We start from the raw sequence: 19,450 nt of genomic DNA, 5'->3' as shown, positions 1-19,450 counted from the left end.
GATTTGTCCACAAGAGAACCAAGGAATATTTTCCTTAGGAGGTTCTCTTGTTTTGGATTCAAAGTACCTCCTCCAAGTAAATAAATAATGTAGTTTAAAAGGCCCCTCCCGCAACAGGGTCTCACTCTATAGTTCTGGGTGGGCTGGAACTCCCTGTGTAGACCATCCTGGTTTTGAATTTACGGAGGTCCACCTGCCTCTACCTCTGGAGTGCTGGGATTGAAGGTGCACACCACCACTCCTGGCTAAATGTAATTAAAAAACAAAAAACAAAGTGCTGCTGAGTTGGACTGACCCATATTTTTCCCACAAATCCTCAAGTTGTTGAGATTAACTTTTAGGGTGGCAGTAAGATATGAAGGCGGCTCAGAATGCACGTGACCACCATGGCTACATCTGAACACCATCTAAGTGCTGTTTCTTGCTTTGTAACATGCGGGAAAGGATAGGCTATGCTTCCTCGAGCAAGCTGCTGGAAAGGCCTCTGTAAAGCCTATCTACACCCCATACCCCATCCTAGGGGGAGAAGCGCCCAGCTGCTTTGCATCCAGGTGCTGCCCAGGGTCAGGGTCACTTAAAGCCTTAGGTCACCAGACTAGTAAAGCTGCCCTGGCCTTCAGCACCTGGTGGGAATCTGAGGTTGGTCATATCTGATGTCCCTGAGACAGGGACTGGACTTGAAGTGCCTTCATGAGCCCAAGAATAGTTGCCCTTGGCTCTTCCTGTCTCTGCAGCCTCCAGAGTGTTCCCTGGCAACGTTTCTGCCAAGTAGGCATTGTCTGCTCCTTCACCCTAGTCACCAGGTTGTTACAGGGCTGGTGCCACCACAGGAGATGGAGCAAGTAGCAGAGTTCCTGAGGGAATCTGGATAATAAACGCTATCCCCACATCTCAGCAAGGGTCATGGGGCTGAAGTCTAGTTCCAGGGACAGCCCTGCAGGGGAGCCAAGCCGCTGACCCTGGCTGTGGAACAAACTGGCCTTGGGAATGCTCGGGAAGAGCAACCATGCCGCCCTGCTGGCCTCTCTGAGATCTTCCTGGGGGGCCCTGGCTTCTAGGCAGCCTCTGGGAACCTAAGCCGTGGCTCTGCTGTGTGGGTAAAATTGACATGATAGGGTTCCCTCAGGCTGGCATAGCTTTAGAGATAGGACATCGTGGGTCCTTGTGGAGAGCAGTTATTTCCCCATTGTGACAAGAGACTAGTGAGCCACATCTCAAGTTCTTTCTTTGGTTTTCTAGAAAATTGTGCAAGCAGGTGACAAGGACCTTGATGGGCAACTGGACTTTGAAGAGTTCGTACATTACCTCCAAGATCATGAGAAAAAACTGAGGCTGGTGTTCAAGAGTCTGGACAAAAAGAACGATGGTGAGTTTGGCTTGTAGCTCCTCTGCTGGGAACGCCTTGGCTTTCCAAATGCCTGGCCCTGCTCACAGCCCTTTTATCACAGGACGAATCGATGCTCAGGAGATCATGCAGTCCTTGCGGGACCTGGGTGTCAAGATCTCTGAACAGCAGGCGGAGAAGATTCTTAAGAGGTAAGTGTGGGTGAGCTCTGTTCTCTGGAATATTTTAGTGGCTTTTGGACTAATCCACACGCTGTTCATGTTGACCTGCTGCCCTGAAACTAGTCCTGTGGTTTGGAAGGATGAGTAAGAAGCCCTTTCCCAAAGCAGTCTTCTCCCGGGGTTTGCAGCCCTATTCTAGGACTCATAATCTGGAATTAGCCCATTTGCCAGTGATCCTTAAAATGACAAGATGAGTTGTGGGCATTTCAGGTTGGTTAGAAGTGTCCCTGGGACACTTTCTCTGCCTGCTGAATAGGGGCTGGCACCATGTGTGGGCGTTGCCTCAGGTTCTGCTAGGGCCTTGTTCTTCACTCTGTAGCCACATATGCTGGCCAGAAAGATGGCTCCCTCATGGGCTCAGCAAACACAACAGTTTGTACCCGGCTGTGCTGAGAGCCCACTTCCGCTCCTCACTGAAGGCTGTGTTTGTATGCTGCGCTGGCCCCAGTGTCCTTGGGTGTACGCTTGCTTTACTAACTGCTCAAAGCATTTATTCGTGTTGTTTCTCCTCTCTCCTCTGCATCCTCCCTTGTCTGTCTGTCAGAATACGAACGGGCCACTTCTGGGGCCCTGTCACCTAGTAAGTATCTGTCACCCCATGACTGCCTCCCTCCCTTGTAATGGGGTTTTGTGGAAAATGGGGTATTGAGCCACTTTAGCCTTTCTCATGGTACATAGGCACCTGCGGTTTCCTTGGTGGCCACGGCGCCTGCCTTCATCCCGTCTAGGTAGTGGGCACACAGGTAGGTGCAGATGGCGTGTGACACGTGGGAGTGACCATGCTTCTGCCTTGCAGCATGGACAAGAACGGCACAATGACCATCGACTGGAATGAGTGGAGAGACTACCACCTGCTGCACCCTGTGGAGAACATCCCTGAGATCATCCTGTACTGGAAGCACTCGACGGTGAGGCCACACCCCCTGTCCACTCGGGCAGTCACCTTCATGTGCGTCAGTCATCCCTTCCCCACGCAGGCCTGAGCCAGTGAGATGTAGTTCCCCCTTAGTCAGCCATATGTTCCCCCTCTTTCTGACCAGCCTGAACAGCGTGACTGTCCCCTGGCCCTTCACTGGATGTACCTTCCTATCCCCGCATGCCTCTGTCCTTCACGGTTCCTTCTAAATATCTCTCTTCCCAGTGCTGCTGCTTCTCCCAGAAGCATACAGTCTGTCCTCCTTGGGATGGTGGCAGAAACCTTGCTATAGATGTCTCCGCCTTCCCTTGGTTTCTTTTTTAGTATCATTTTCTCTCTATGACAAAAATAGCATGTCCTGGCTGAGACAGAGAAGCATTGTGAGTTAAAGGCCAGCCTGGGCTACAGAATTAGACTCTGGCTTTTTGGTTTTTGTTTTTAATAAACATGCCCTATAGGGGCCTCCATAACTGTTTCTTACTCTCTCGGCATGGTTCCACGTTCAGAAATGCAGATCTGGTTTCACAGTTAGAAATGTCATTCTGAGCTAACCTCCTGCCCAAGACTTCTGCTGTCCTTGGCTGGGCTGCCCCTGCTTTATCCACCCTGCTTCTATGGTGCCAGATCAGGGCTTCTTGGGTGAAAGGAAGTGGTTGATTCTAGGGCTCAGAACAGCTGGCCTGTCTCTGACCTGAGCCCAGAGGTCAGCAGAGCTGACTGGGAGCAGCTCCAGAGAGAAGGTATTAATGCAGGCAGCACAGAACTCTGCTTGCTGCCAGCAATCCAGTTCCACATCAGGTTGCAAGGTTTCTGTTCATCTTCCCGGATCCTTGTGGTCCATCCCTGCAGCCCTTGCCGGAAGATGTAAAAGCCACCTTTAAAAGGGCAACCCAGCAGCTTTGTGATGCTCTCTCGTTTAGATGACTTACAAGGTCAAGAGCTGCAGCCACTGTCAGAGCCGAGGGAAAGAGTTCCAGTGAGTTTTCAGGGCCTTCCATCCTCACCCTTAGTGCGGCCACTTGAAAGGGTGGAAGGCAGTGACCGTCTCCAGATGACTGGCAGCTTGGCCATGGTGTCCTGAGTAAAGCTGACGTTGTCTCTGCTTGTCTTCCCCACAGATCTTCGATGTTGGCGAGAATCTGACAGTCCCGGATGAGTTCACAGTGGAAGAGAGGCAGACGGGGATGTGGTGGAGGCACCTAGTGGCCGGAGGTGGGGCAGGGGCCGTTTCCAGAACCTGCACTGCTCCCCTGGACAGACTGAAGGTGCTCATGCAGGTGAGCAGATTTCTACCTGTAGTTCCCTGGTGGCTCAACTTTTCTCCCTCCCTCATCTGGGGCCCTGCTTAAAAAACCCAGACTTCCCACCCCAGCAATGGAGTTAATGCTTTGCGGGCTCCAGGAGATCCAGGCCTAGGTAACCTCTGCGTTTAGCTGCTCTAACTTTCTCCAAGAGACATAAGCTGTGCATCAGCCTACATGTGGCAGGACCTGGGATCCTTAAGCGCGTCTCAGAATGCATAGGGCACATCATGGGAGGCAGGATGAGCTGATCCTTTCATGACCCAGAGGCCATCAGGAAGCAGTGCCTCTACCTGGCCTAGGCATGCGACTCCACGTCCACAGGGCAGAGATAAGCCTGTCTGATGTCAGGGGAGCGTTGTGAAATGACCCACATGTGGACACTCGTGGACTTTGGTGTCTGACTGAACAGTGACCAGTTACCCCATTTTGTGCCAGGAGGCCCGGCCTGCCCAGAAACAGCACATCCCCAGAAGCCCCCCTGGACAGACTGAACGTGCTCATGTAGATGAGTAGGAAATTGATTTTTACCCATGGTTATTGGTGGCTGGGCTTCCCCTCACTCCCTCAGCTTGGGCCCTGCTTTAAAAGCCCAAACTTCCCACCTGAGCTAATGGAGTTGGAGTTTGTGCTTCGTGGGCACCGCCCTACCCCCTTGGCATAAGTAGGTGGGATCTCACCCTGTCTTCCAGAAATAGACAGACTTAGAGCTTTAGGCTTAATCTAGCTTGGACTGGCCCCTGTTCCCAGCTCTGTGGCCCAAAGAAGCCATTTCTCCTTCCAGAGCCTCTGAGAAAACAGAAATTTGAACAGTTCCCTCTCATTTCTGTTTTTAACAGAATTCCAGGGATGTATATGTAGAGATTAAGAGCTGTCCTGTCTGGGTTGATGGGCATACTTCCAATGCCAGTACTTGGGAAGATTGAAAATTTAAGGCAGGCTGTCAGGATAAGAGCCTGTCAATAATAATAATAATAAAGCAAAAACATCCAGCCATGCCTGCTGAATCATCAGGATGCTAAGTTATTCTTCAAATGACTCAGAGGGAAGAGCCTTCCTGGTGTTCTGAAAGCACCAGGCCCCTCCCACAGTGAACAGTGGCAGTCCTCAATCCTGCTGCATTCTTCTGACCTCTACTCTCCCCTCAGGTCCATGCCTCCCGCAGCAACAATATGTGTATCATAGGCGGATTCACACAGATGATTCGAGAAGGGGGGGCCAAGTCTCTCTGGCGGGGCAATGGCATCAATGTCCTCAAAATTGCCCCTGAGTCAGCCATCAAATTCATGGCATATGAGCAGGTAAGGACCTGGGAGAGGGTTGCCAGATAGTAGCTGGAAGCCTGGGGTAGGGGTGGGGGGACACCAGCTCTCCTACCACTTCCTTCCATCTGGGGACAGCATAAAGGAGCTTCAGAGCCACATGTTTCATCCAAAGCTGACTGGCTGTGAGAGGGAGGGCAGGGCCAGGAGAGGCGCCATGGTGCCCACCCACATGCATCCCTTTGTTTTTCCTGTTTTAGATGAAGCGCCTTGTTGGCAGTGATCAGGAGACGCTGAGGATCCATGAAAGGCTCGTGGCAGGCTCCTTGGCTGGGGCCATTGCCCAGAGTAGTATCTACCCAATGGAGGTAAGGGCCACCTGGGTCCTGGAGTGGGCAGTACCCAAGGGGCACAGAGAGGAACGGGCTGTGCTCATGGTTGCTGTCACCCCCGTTGCAGGTTCTGAAGACCCGAATGGCCCTGCGGAAGACAGGCCAGTACTCGGGCATGCTGGACTGTGCCAGGAGGATCTTGGCTAAAGAGGGTGTAGCTGCCTTCTACAAAGGCTACATCCCCAACATGCTGGGGATCATCCCCTATGCTGGCATCGACCTCGCTGTCTACGAGGTGAGGCCCTATTGGGGATAGACCCTGGGACCAGAGAGTGAAGCTCAGCACCCGCCTGGTCCCCGAGATGCTTAGATCAGAGATAGCAGTCCACTGTTTACTGCAGTGGTCTCGCATTGCCCCGCACCTCTTGCACAGCGAGTTCAGACTCTGTCCCAGGTCTACCCTTTTAGGGTCCAGAGGTTCAGCAGGCAGATCCCAGAACACAGTGACCATTGGGCGCTCACAGATCTCAGACTCCAGACCGCAAAGGCCAGGTGCTCTGCATGGGAACATAGTGCTCCCTCTACCCTCATCCTTCCCCCTGCCCTAGCCAAGAAGCCCAAGTAACAGCGGATGCAAAAGGCCAGCTAGTCAGGAGTTTAGCAAGGCCCAGGCCAAGAGAATCAGTTTACACGGCCTCTCAGATCTCATGTGATAGGAAACAGCTTTCCTGTGGGTTCAGTGGCTGCCCCACCCCAGCACGTTTCTCCCATACTGGCTCTTTAAGGCTCACCTCTGGTCCTGCTTGTCCCTAGACACTGAAAAATACCTGGCTACAGCGCTACGCAGTGAACAGCGCAGATCCCGGTGTGTTCGTTCTCCTGGCCTGTGGCACTATCTCCAGTACCTGTGGCCAGCTGGCCAGCTACCCGCTGGCCTTGGTCAGGACTCGGATGCAGGCACAAGGTAAGGTCCTGTGCTGACTTCCACGTCCCTAGTAGTTGGGGTGGCTGGCAGGCAGCATCTAACCCGTGGCCTCTCGCCCGTAGCCTCCATTGAGGGTGCGCCTGAAGTAACCATGACCAGCCTCTTCAGACAGATTCTGCGGACTGAAGGGGCCTTTGGGCTATACCGGGGGCTGGCCCCCAACTTCATGAAGGTGATTCCAGCTGTGAGCATCAGCTACGTGGTCTACGAGAACCTGAAGATCACCCTGGGCGTGCAGTCTCGGTGACGGGAGGGTGGTGGACTTGGTGATCCTGGGCTGCAGCCCGGGGTGTGCAGCCATCTCATTCTGTGAATGTGCCAACACTAAGCTGACTTACCCAAGCTGTGAAACCCAGGATGCCACAGGAGAAGGGCAGGGGCTGGCAAGCTCTGGGCTGGTCCTGCTGACCTGGCAGGCCCTTCTGTCCCTTCCAAGGAAGACCTGTGGACATTCCTTGTGGTCCAGAGGTCAGTAGGATGTAGGCTCCTGCACCTAGAGACGGGACGTTTCCTGCAATGCCTGCCAGATAGTGAGCTTGGAGACCAGCTTAGTTCTTCCATCTCGTTCACGCAGCCAGACCTCAGCCACACTCTCCCTCTGGTCCAAAGAGCATTCCTGTGTCCCTCCATGTCTTCCCTATGGATGTGCTGTGGTAGGAAGTGGACCTCTCCCCACTTCTTGTCCCTCTCCCTTCAGTGCTGCTCCTCCAAACCTGTTTCCCAAGCTGCATCACCCGCGTGGACCTGTGGCACAGGAAGCTGAAGGAGTACCCCTTAATGTCCTTGCCTCTCCTGAGCTCACCAGCAAAGCTGTGTGGATGTGCCAGGGTACTCGGGCGCTGGCTGCCTGACACGGTGGTGCATGGCTCTGCTGAAAGCTAATCTAGGACCGGATCCCAGAGGATCTGTGCTACCTGCATGGGCCTGATGTCCTCTGAGCTGTCCCTAAGCCCTGTCAGGACTGGCACCAGATGGCGACCACACTTACTGTTCCAGTCTGCGGTATGAGGGTGGGGCAGGGTGTCTGTCCCCGGCGTGCTGTCCTGATGAGAAGGAAAGGGTGCTGAAGGCCTTCATTATGTCTTAACTGGATAAAGGCTTTGGTTCAGAAGGACAAGCTGGACAATGCGCGTGTATAGCACTTACAGAGAGAGCCGGAGGGAAGTGGTTTGGCTGCTTTAAAGTCAGTTTTGAGGTTCTGTGGGCCAAGTGGGACCAGCCTCACATTCCACACGGCATATCACACTGCTTGGAGCCTATTTATTTTGTATTTATTTGAACAGAGTTATGTCCTAACTATTTTTATAGATTTGTTTAATTAATAGCTTGTCATTGTCAAGTACATTTTTTTATTCATATTTATGTTCATGGTTGATTGTACCTTCCCATCACCACCTGGTGGGAAGTGGGGAGATGAGGTGGAGAAGTGGCCTCAGAGTGACTTTACCTGCTGCCTACACTGACGGCGTGTCTGTCCAAAGGAATTCCTCTCCTAGCTGGAAACAGAAGGAAAGACACAAGGGAGGACCTGGCAGGCGCGTGCGTAGGGTAGTGGGAAAGGTCGGGAGGATTTCTTTATTTTACCCTTCTGGAATGACAAGGCAGTGGGGCGCTTCACTGGTATGGGTATGAGGGCGAGGACTAAAGGCCTGGGTGGCCTGCCCTCCCCAGCCTGTGACCTGGGCTCCCTCCTGGCCCACGGCTGCCCTTGCTCAATGAGTGGCCAGCTCCACTTGGCAACTGAACCTCCATTGTCCCAGAACAGCCTGATGAGAAGAATCCAAACACGATGCAGAGATCAATGCAAAAGGACCGTCTGCATAGTCTATCGCTGTAACTGGAGTTGTCAAAGGCAAGCAGCCTTCTAATAAAGTTGCTTCAAATGTGACAATGGAGCCAGGGTTTTCTGTTCTTGGCTTGGGTGTTGGGACATTGACATTCTCCTTATTCAGTGCCTACACGCTTACACCTCGGCTGCGGGAAGCACTTCGTCTTTAGTGGGTTTGGGGTTCTTCCATGTGTGGTGTGGCCTCTCCTTCCTGCAGGGAGCTTATTCTTCACGTGGTTTCCAGGCCTCCCGGGTGCAGAGCCGTCAGCCCCTGTCTCATGCATCAGAGCCTTGTTAGAGGACGACTCTGTGAGTTCCTGCAGCCACAAACTCATCCTCTGCTGGAACAGCTGTTGGGCATTGAAGTGTCACATGTCAAAGTCCAGGTCCTGGCTTTCCTCCGTCTTTGTGACCCCATTCTTCTGACTTAAGTCAAACCCCTCCAGGTTGTCAACAGCACCCTACTTCCTTCCTCTTCTCGCTCTACTCCAGTCCATCAGAGAACCCCATCTTCCTTCAGGTGCATCTAGGACCCCAGTGCTCACTACAGCCACCCTGCTTCCGATCGCTTCTCACCTGGGCTCTCGCCAAAGCTCTCAAGTCTGTCTCCCTCTTCCTCTGTTTTTTTCTGAGTGACCTACATGCCTGAGTGATTCACAGACCTAAAACCTTAAACTCTGGTCCCTGTCACCCAAAACTTTCCATCAAAGTGACAAGCCACAGGCTTGGAGGAACCAGTGTATTAAATCCTGTAACTCAAGATATGGATCAAACTTAAAAAACGACACTTAGGGGCTGAAGAGCTGGTGGTAGGCTCAGCAGGTGGTAGGCTCAGCAGGTGGTAGGCTCAGCAGGCAGACTGGCCAGCTATCAAGCCTGATGACCTGATTTCAATCCCTGGCACCCACTTGGTGGAGGGAACCAACTCCCACAAGTTGTCCTCTGGCCTCCACATTCACACCCACACACATAAACCCAAGGAACAAATTAATAAAAATGGTTAGAGCCTAGAGAGAAGACTCGGGGGCAAAGAGCACAAACCAGCACCTGTGTCAGGCAGCACTGCTCCCAAAGGGCCAGAGTCACAAGTGGTGTACACCCACAAACTCATGTTACCTGAATGAAGAAAAATTTTAATTTAAAAAAGGTCACTTAGCTGGGCATGGTGGTTCATGCCTTTAGTTCCAGCACTTAGGAAGCAGAGGCAGACAGATCTCTGAGCTCAAGGCCAGTGAGAAAAACCCCGAAGGGGAAAAAAGACACCCCACAGGCTGATAAGATGGCTCACACCTGCTGCCAAGCCCAAGGACCTGAGCCCCACATGGTAGGAGAGAACCGATTTCCTTAGGTTGTCCTGTGACCTTCACAGTAGACTGGTGCACACATGCACCCACACAAATACAACTTGATGTGTCACAAAGAAGGGCACAATAAAGGGCCCTGTGTGAGTCGTCAGGAACTACAGGGGTGCCAGTGTGCACACAGAGTTAGAATGACTTTGAAGGAGCCACACGCACGCTTGCTGAGAATCTGGAGCAGCCCACTCAGATGCCTCTAGTGGAAGGGAAGGTCAAGTGTAAACGTTGCAGTGGAACCACCCTTTGTAACAACGTGAGTGAAGGTGATCCGTGTCCCTGGTGGACCAGCAGATCTATCCCCAGGTATGTACCTGTTTCCAGCTGAGGGAAAACAAATCTGGGTAGCTGTGCTGGCACGGTACACACCTTTAACCCCAGCACTCAGGAAGCAGAGGCAGGTGGATCTCTTGAGTTCAAGGCCAGCCTGGTCTGCTGAGTGAGGTCCTTGTCTCAAAAACAAAATTAGGGTGTGGTGGTTTAGTCCTGCTATCCCAGCACTGAGGAGCGTGTGTGTGTGTGTGTGTGTGTGTGTGTGTGTTGAAGACCAGTTTGTAGTAAGACTATCAAAATTCAAAAATATAAGTCTGAAGAGATGGCTCAGCGATTACAACACTGGCTGCTCTTCCGCAAACCAGTTCAATTTCCAGCACCCACATGGCAGCTCACTATCATGTGGGTTCAGGGCATCCAACATTCTGTTCTGGCCTCCAGAGGTACCAGACATGCAAGATGAACAGGCGGGCCAAACACTCATACACATAAAAAATTTAAAAGATAGCCGGGCGGTGGTGGCGCACGCCTTTAATCCCAGCACTCGGGAGGCAGAGGGGCAGGCGGATCTCTGAGTTCGAGGCCAGCCTGGTCTACAAGAGCTAGTTCCAGGACAGGCTCTAGAAACTACAGGGAAACCCTGTCTCGAAAAACCAAAAAAAAAAAAAAAAATAAATAAATAAATAAATAAATAAATTTAAAAGATAGTAAAACAAAACAATTTGGGGTGGGCACAGTGGCAAACGCCTTTAATCCCAGCACTGAGGTGGGTGGATTTCTGTGAGTTCAAGGCCAGCCTGGTCTACAAAGTGAGTTCCAGGACAGCCAGGGCTATGCAGAGAAAGCCTGTCTGGAAAAATCAAAAACAAGGGACTTGAGAGACAGCTCTTTGGTTAAAAGCACTGACTGCACAGGCAAGGTGCCAGGAAGCCATGAAGCTTGTTTTCAGTGTTCCCTCGCTCAGCCAGTGCTGAGCCTGTGTGCTAAGGAGGCCCAGAAAGTGTCTTGATTCCAAGGCTCCACGCTGGAGTAGTGCCTAGTTGTTTGTTTGTTTTTTCTTTTGTTTTGTGTGAGAATGTCTTGCTGTGTAACACAGAGCTGGCTTTGAACTCATAGTCCATCCTCCTCCCTCCTCTTCCCAACTGCTGGGATTGTAGGCTTATACCACCAGTTTTCTTTTTCCATAACAAAAGCCTCTGAAATACTTTTTTAATTTTTTATTATTTTGTTTTTGATTTTTGAGACAGGGTTTCTCTGTAGCTTTGGAATCTGTCCTGGAACTCACTCTAGTTCAGGCTGGCCTTGAACTCACAATGATCCGCTTGTCTCTGCCTCCCGAATGCTGGGGTTAAAGGCTTGGGCCACCACTATCTAGATTCCTCTGAAACACTTTCAAGTTTCAGCCATAAAAACCTAACTGGGCTTCTTCCTAGTCTCCCTGCAGCCAGCCCCTCTGTCTGTGCAGGGCCACAACACACACACACACACACACACACACACAGCCTGGAGCCCTCTGCTCAGCCTTCAGCACCTGAATTTCCCGATGGGCGTGGTTTGCATTCTGTCTCTAGACTCCGTTCAGCCTCCTGGGTGGAGGGAACCTTGCAGTTGTCTCTCTGATGCTCCCAGTCAAGTGGCCAGGCCACGTTGCTATGGGGATGGCAGGAAACAGCTCAGGGAGTCCAGCACACACATGTGGGGTGTGCCCAGGTGTGGAACTAGGATGTACCACCAGTACATAGTGTTCTTTGTGTCCTAGGACCTCAGGACGTCACCTTGTTTAGGAGTAGGAGCTTTAAATATGGAGCCATTAGGACAAAACTGTCATTGCAGCTTGGGGACCTTTCTCCACAGAAACCATAGCAACCAGTCGGTCAAGTGGGGGGAGTTCAGGCAAGAGTTTCATGGGACCTGGCTCCTGAGGAGGAAGGGAGGAGCAGACCTTATGGCTGCCGTAGGTGGGTTAACAACCCGGTGCCTAGCTTCTCACCTGGTCAGAAGGACTCCAGGTGCTCAGGCTGCCTCAGCTTCAGCAAGGGCTCTGGAGTTCACGTGCCCTCTGTGGTGGTTCCCAGTGTGTCAAGTCTATTTGAGATTAGGAGGGGGCCCCAAACCCAGCGATTAGCGATTATCCTTACAAGAATAAAAAGTGGCACCGTGTAATCCTAGCATTTGAGAGGCCGAGTTAAGGTAAGCCAAGATATATATAGACCCTGCTTTAAATTTCATTGCAACATCTCTTTTGTGTGGTGTGTGTGGTATGTGGGTGTGTGGTTGTGTTTATGTGCTTGCGGGAGGTCAAAGGACAATGAGCCTGTTCTGTCTTTTCATACAAGGGTCCTGGGGATTACACACAGGTCCTCAGGATTAAGAGCACTTTTCCTGCTAAGTCACCTCGATGACCTTGATACTCCCTAAAGAGGGAGGAGTTGGGACAGAGGCACTCAACTCTACATAAAGAGGGTAGGTTAGGGGGCAATGTACTAGCTGATACTAGCTAAGAAACACTGAGGAACCTGCTGGAGCCACCATTGGAGACCAGTGTGAGAATTAGTGTCTGTGGCTTTTGCCATCCAAGGTTCTGGGAATTGGCTAGGACACCAATACACCACTTATTTCAGGAATTTGTTACCAGGGTAACAGGTGAATCATCTCCTTACCTTTGGGTCCTGACTGGTTGGCTTAGTCCCCGCTCTCCCACCTGCTCAAGCCTTGTCCTCCAAGCCTTTCAGCTCCTGAATCACTTTCAGGCACAGCATTCTCTGCCCCTCTGCCCTGTGTATTTGGGTTTGACCTTCTTGAGACCTGCCTAAGCCGGCCTTGTCTCCCTGCCGTGTTGCCTGGCACAGGCCACTTCACTATTATCAATTCCACGCACTCCACGCTGGGGGCTTGGTTTCCTGCCACTGTTGCTGTCCATGCCTAGAGCCCAGAACTGTTGACACTCACGTGTGGTTTGGATTATATCGCCCCTGGATGGCCTTTGAATTGGCTTAGACAGTAAAGTAGGGCACTGTGGTATGGTCTTGGGCAAGGTCTGCGTTGCCAAGTGTCTTTCTCCACTAGATGGACATGGGGCCTTTCTTACAGCCCTGAAGGGACATACCTGCTTTAGTTCATACAAAGGAGAAACTGACCTTATTCACCATCGTGGCCTGTACTCTGCTGTCCCCAATCCAGATTTCACCAGTCTGAGCGGACCGGAATGTAAGGGAAAGGTGGCAGGGAGGTGCCTTCATGCTAGCACAGCTGCCCAGGTGGACCTTGGTCCTCGCACCTAAGGACCCGCCAGCCCAGTGTGGCCCCAGTTGGTCGGGGCTAGCTGAGAACTGTGGGAGGTGGAACAGGAGTAAACCTGGAGCCAGAGACAGCTGGTGATCGTCCAGGTTCTGCAGGGGCCATCCAACTGGGCCCGCTGGACAGAGTCCGCGAGCACAGGGTCAGACAGGAGAGCAGCCCAGTGAATGAATTCTTCTGTCCTTTTCTGTCGCTGTGAGCCCACCCTATGGTCCTGGAGGGGTCTCTCTCTCACACAGCTCTTGCTGAGGCTGATGGGAGAGGGAGCAGATCTCATCAGCCTGCGGGGTGCCTGGCTCTCCCTAACTTCACAAATAGGGGACACAGGAGACCAAGCCCCTCACTCATTTCTCCTTCCTGACTACCCTATGCGTGGCCTCTGTGTTAGCATCAGGACCATTGTACCAGCAACCACACTCTCAGTGACTCAGAACATGCCAGTCTCTGGAGGCCTGAAGTCCAAAGTCAGTTCCGCTGACTGGAGTTAGGGTGTCAGCAGGTCTGGCTCTGCCTGCAGGCTTCAGAACAATCTTCTAGCTTCTGGAGGCTTCTGCAGCCCTTGACTAGTGACCCTTTCTGACTCCTCCAGCTGCCTGCTTCCACACAGAGGTGCATTCTGACTCTGCCGGCATCTCCCTCTGTTTGCTGCAGCCAGGGTTGGCTTCACACTCACCTTGTAGAGGAGGAAGAAGCTTACCTGAACTCCTAATCTTCCTGACTCTACTTCCTGGTACTCTGGGATTGCAGGCTTGTGACACCTAACTGGTTTTCTGTTTGCCTCTCTTGATTGCTTTTAGTGCCTGCTTAGACAATCTCCCCATCTTAAAATGGGTAGTTTGATCACACCTATCAATTCCCTTTACCACAGCAAGCACAACAGGTTCTGGGAAAGGAGAGTCACCTGGCCACACTGCTCCCCACCCTGCCTGCGGTTCCCTGCTGGGTGTGATCTTACATCAATAGCCCTAGCCCTCAAGAGGCTGTAACAGCAGGGGTAATAGGGGTCCCAGGCCAGCTGAACTATATACATTGAATTCTAGAGCGGCCTGGAGTCCAGACAGACCCTGTCTCAAAAAGCAACAAGGTACTCATTCTCCGGTGCCATCAAACACTCCCACCCGTCAAAATCCTCTCTATTGTTTAAATACCGCAGAGGTAATACCCAAGGAATGTGGCACACTGGAGTATCAGGCACTTGCTGGAACTGGCGAGAAAGAACAGCTTTATCCCAGAACAGTTTCTATGGAGAATAAGCATTCATTGTTCACCTAATCCCAAAGAAAATGTAATGGGTCGGGGGAGACGGCTCTGTGGTTAAGAACACAGAACTGCTCTTGTGGAAGGCCCAGATTCAGTTTTTAGCTCCCAGGTTGGGCAGCTCACAAAGGCCTCGACTTCCAGTCCGGAAGCAACGGATGCTTCTAGCCTCCTTGTGTGCGCGCATACACGTGCGCCTGGACACACTTGCAGTACTTTAAAATAATTTTTCAAAATATTTTTAAATGGAAATTTAATAAACAAAAGAAGAAAGCTAGAATGCTCCCTGTTTGGTCCCTCCCTAGCTAGCATGGAGGAGACATCTTGGTCTCAGGGTTCTCCAGTCCTACTTCCTAAGCCCTTGACTCAATACCGGGAGCAGCTCTGGGTTAGACAGCTCACATCACGGATTACACCCATCACTTCTTCAATACAAAGTGTGTACCACCTTCCAACACCTCTGGACCCCAGCCTCACCAACCCCACAGATGGTCACCGGTGCTAGTTCACAGGAGGAAAGAGGCTTGCCCAAGGTCAAGCGTGAACAGAAGCCCAAACTCCATAGGTGAAGCTGGGCAACATGGTGCACTTCTGTAATGTCAACGCTTAGGAAGCTGGAGGAGGTTACAAGTTTGAGGTCAGGTTCCAGTTCAGCCTGAGCTACAGACCTCAGGAGACTTAGTGTGACCTGACATGACAAAGATCAGGCAGTGGTTCCTGGGTTAGCTCAGAGACCCCATGAAATATGATTTTTCTTACTCATCTCCAGACTCTTAAATGCTAAATCTCAGATGGGCTATTTGAACAATAAAGGTCACCTAACTAAAGCCAGAATTGGACACAGTGTGGCAGCCACATGCTGTTTCCATCTCCTGCGAACTACGGAGGTTCTCTGGGTGTTATTGGGAAGCATTGCCTTGGGCTTTGGAGGCTCTCTAGTGCTGTCTGGTGGCATTGAGAGCATTGCAGGCTTTGGAGGCTCTCTAGTGCCTTCTGGTGGCATTGAGAGCATTGCAGGCTTTGGAGGCTCTCTAGTGCTTCCTGGTGGCATTGGGAGCATTGTAGGCTTTGGAGGCTCTCTAGTGCCTCCTGGTGGTACTGGGAGCATTACAGGCTATAGAGGCCCTCTAGTGCCTCCTGGTGGCTGTTGGAAGCACATTGAAAGAAGTATTGTAGGAAGAAAGCTGGGCCTAGGTGTTGTTGGTAGCAGCTTCAGTCACTCTCCAGGGTAGTCACAGGAAGCCAGTTTGGCTAGCACCGTCCTTGGAGTTCCCATCACCTGATCAGTCAGTGTAGGCTTCTCCCTACCTACAGCATCCCCTGGGAAAAAAATCCTCAGGATCACTCCAGAGTCCCCAATGCCTCTGCCAGCCCTGTCGTGCTTTCTGTGGAATGCAGAGATAGAAGCAAGCATGAACAACTGTCCATGTCTAACAGCTGAGACACAACCTGCCTGTCCCACCTCCTAAGTCAGATGACCTTCAGGGGGCGCTAAGGCTAGACACAACCATGGGGTAGTGCAGGACCAGTGAGTGCACAGGCTACTGGCAGGCAGCAGGATTCTCTGGGCTATGGTATCCTAGTGAGAAGGTGGACATCTCACAATATGGGTAGATCAGTGGCTTCCTTTGGGGAAACAGAGGCAGAGAAGTGAGTCCGTTTCCTTGGGAGATACCAAGGAACAACAGTGGACAGAGTCCTGGGAAGGAAACATGGGAGGTTGGAAGCAGGGATACAAGGATGGAGAGATGAAGGCACAGAGAAATAGATACAGGGATGGAGAGAGAAAGGCATGAAGAGATAAGAGGGATGCAGGGATAAGGGGATGGAGGGGTGAAGGCATAGAGTGCTGGGGACTGTGAATTTCCTGTGACCTCCTTGCCCGCCGGAGGAAACAACTTGTTTTCCTATATTTGCAGCTGCTCTGAGCATGAGACAGGGGAGTGGTTTCTGGGGGCTTGCAGTGCCATTGGTCAAGGAGAGCCTATATAAGCTGCCTTGTAACACAATAAAATGGGCATTCTTGGCGTTCTTGTTTCAAGGATGACCCATGTCTCTGTCTCTGTGTGCATGAGTGTGTTTCAATCTCTAGGACCCTTGCCAGACTCGCAAACTGACCAGGTAAGCTACAGGCATAGTACCATAGTACACGTAGTACAGGCACTACTACAGAACCATAGTACACTTAGTAGTACAAACGTTACAATAGATGATGGGTTGGAGGGTGGACAGCTACAGCAATGGGAAGATAAAGGACAAAGGGATGAAAGACCTTCACATTCCTGTCACCCATTGCAATATTTGCTAAGTTTCTGTTTGTTGTAGGTGCTCAGGGTTCACAAGGTATAATCTGGACTAAGGTCCTTCAGACTTCAGGTGTTTCCAGTAACTGAAAACAGCTGTGGCTCTGGGGTCTCCACCACGTTCGGAGATGACCTCCTGATGGAGGAGTGTCTATGTGTTACTTTCATTTATTAATAAAGAAACTGCCTTGGCCCTTTAAGAGACAGAAAATTAGGTAGGTGGAGTAGAATTGTGGGAGAAAGGAAGCTGAGTTGGGGAGTCGCTTCAGGCAGTTGCCATAGTGAGCTGCCATGCTTCTCCTCTCCGAGATGGATGCAGGTTAAGATCTCTCCTGGTAAGCCACCCCTCGTGGTGCTATATAAATTACTAAATATGGGTTAAAGCAAGATATGAAAATCAACCAATAAGAAGCTACAAATAATGGGCCAGGGGCCAGGCAGTATTTAAATGAATACAGTTTCCGTGTAATTATTTTGGGTAAAGCTAGCCGGGTGGTGGGACACAGCCCGCCGTTCCTTCTACAGATTGGAGCTCCAACATGGTGACTAAATCCACTTAAAAACCTGAGAGGGCTTTAAATAAAGGAGAGAGAGAGTTTAACACAGCTTTTTGCTGTTTGCCTGGACGAGCCGTAGAGAGATTTCCTGCTTTGGCAATAGTGGCAGAGAAAAAGCTGAGTCATTTTAAAACGCAGCTTCCTGGTGCTGTGCCGCCAGTGCAAATTCTGGCTTTAAAGCATTTCAATAGCTTTTATGGGACTGGATGTTTGTGTTCCCGCTTGGAATCGGAAGGAGAGTGCTTTGAGACCATGCCAATGGCTCAGCGCTCCCCGCCTGCACCTGGGCAGATGGCAGAACCAGGCTTAGGCAGGCAGAAGAGCATGGCGGATTCCTGCCACCATACAGAGAGATGTTTTCAGACTGCGCAGTGCTCTGCGCGTCAGATTTGGCTGTAACTTGGATGAAAAGAGTTTCTGTGCTGCATGCTCAGTCTCAGAGTTAAAGTGCTCCTACCTGGCGGCCCCAGAGCTAGCACAAAATGGTACATCCTCCATTTTGAAATTGGAGAGAGGTGGAGCCAACATCCAGAATAGCCCGGCAGCTCTGCAGCCCAGAGCTGCAACTGATTCAGTCACAAGCGGCTCCGCCATGTTGGACTGGGCGTGGCAAGCTCACAGTACCTGTTTTTGACCCAGGAATGTCACAGCTTAGAGTCTTAAGCGCTTAGCGATTTAAAGGCGCAAATCAAACATGTTTCTGGACAGTAAAGAATTACAGATTCGGGTTGGAGAGATGGCTCAGTGGTTAAGAGCATTGCCTGCTCTTCCAAAGATCCTGAGTTCAATTCCTGGCAACCACATGGTGGCTCACAACCATCTGTAATGAGGTCTGGTGCCCTCTTCTGGCCTGCAGACATACACACAGACAGAATATTGTATCCATAATAAATAAATAAATTTAAAAAAAATTACACATTCACAATAGGACAGATTCAGACATAGAAGACCCCAATACGGGTCACAATGTTGGATGAATGTACGTAGGCTTGAGAGAAAAAAATATAGAGGATAAAGTTAATGCCTTTTAAAAAAGGGTAAAGTCTTTAAAGAGACAGAATAAAGTGATAGAGTGAAAATGAGCCACGTAAAAATGGAAAATTCACAGAGAGTCTGGATTATGTATTTTATTGTGTTTTCTTTGAAATTTTTGACTGTAAAGGAGCTAAATACAGAGAGACATTTCATTATATGGGCTGCCAGGCTAGACCAGAATGGACATCTTAACAGTATGACTTCAGGATTTGGATCTAAGAACATGATGCTTTGGAAAAGTTCTTCTTTTGTTTTCACAGAGGATGAGACTCTGTGGATTGCTTCTATCCAAATATGGTATGATAGACCACGCCCTCCTGAAAGGTTGCTGTGAACACCCTCAAAAAATTACTTCGCTCAACTGCCAACTGAGATGAACCTAGCAGACGGGTTATACCATGAAAGATCTAAATAACAACGCCCCCATTCAGTAGGAAGCAGTTTGGAGAGAAATAACTGCGCCCATTTTCCCAAATATTGTTTATAAATGTTCTTTTACATTTAAAGAGGGGAGATGATATAGATATGAATAATTTGCATTGGTATAGATTTTAAGGTCAATTTTGTTTTATGTATATGTATTTCTGCTTTTGATTAAGGTATTGTGATTGTGTAGTTCATTTAAGAATGTAATGTATAGTTAGGAAATATAGGTTAATGGATAATCATAATTAATAGTCAAGCTTGTAGTCATGTTAGATTTTCTTTTTTTTGTTTTTTATTTTTTTTTTTCTTTTTTATAGTCATGTTAGATTTTCTAGATATATAGAGATATATTTCAGTTAGACATTCTTCATATCTTTCAAAGACTGCAGAATATGGCATTTAATGTTTTAATAACTTAGGGTTTTTCATGACAATGAGACACGTCTGCTCCTGGCAGCACCAATCTACTTCAAGAGGAAGATGGGCATCGAAGAGGCTACTTATGGAGTTTGATAGCCATTTGGGCAAGAAACTGCTCTTGCCTGGACTGTTGCATAAACTGGACACAAAGAACCCACAGAGAGAGGAATGCTGAACTTGCCTAAAGGTGAGATGGTCTTTCGGGGTTCCTGATTCGTGAAAGAGTCTGCAAGACGTTCTCCAGGACACAGCAGAAAGTGACTGAACTGTCTTTGGAATTTCCTGCTTCATGGAAATGTCTGCTGGACACTATGGGCCTAGATGCCCCAACAGTACA

General features: G+C 50.3%; 1 protein-coding gene across 2 annotated transcripts in view; it reads left to right on the top strand.

Annotated features, from left to right (window-relative positions):
* Slc25a25 (solute carrier family 25 member 25) overlaps window positions 1-8,250 on the top strand; it is a 34,193-nt gene extending 25,943 nt beyond the window's left edge. For both annotated transcript variants that reach the window (XM_038337115.2, XM_038337116.2), the window contains exons 2-10: window positions 1,240-1,366; window positions 1,449-1,536; window positions 2,363-2,474; window positions 3,601-3,759; window positions 4,932-5,084; window positions 5,306-5,413; window positions 5,505-5,672; window positions 6,191-6,341; window positions 6,425-8,250. In XM_038337115.2, the coding sequence (XP_038193043.1) occupies window positions 1,240-1,366; window positions 1,449-1,536; window positions 2,363-2,474; window positions 3,601-3,759; window positions 4,932-5,084; window positions 5,306-5,413; window positions 5,505-5,672; window positions 6,191-6,341; window positions 6,425-6,609 (1,251 nt within the window). In that variant the 3' untranslated portion in view covers window positions 6,610-8,250. The remainder of the gene's footprint in view (window positions 1-1,239; window positions 1,367-1,448; window positions 1,537-2,362; window positions 2,475-3,600; window positions 3,760-4,931; window positions 5,085-5,305; window positions 5,414-5,504; window positions 5,673-6,190; window positions 6,342-6,424) is intronic.
* Window positions 8,251-19,450: the final 11,200 nt, after the last annotated feature.

Source organism: Arvicola amphibius, chromosome 7 (genome assembly GCF_903992535.2).
Source record: "Arvicola amphibius chromosome 7, mArvAmp1.2, whole genome shotgun sequence".
NCBI classification, from domain to species: Eukaryota; Metazoa; Chordata; class Mammalia; order Rodentia; family Cricetidae; genus Arvicola; species Arvicola amphibius.
The sequence above is the reverse complement of the archived record's forward strand: the minus strand, read 5'-3'. Positions and strand labels throughout refer to the sequence as shown.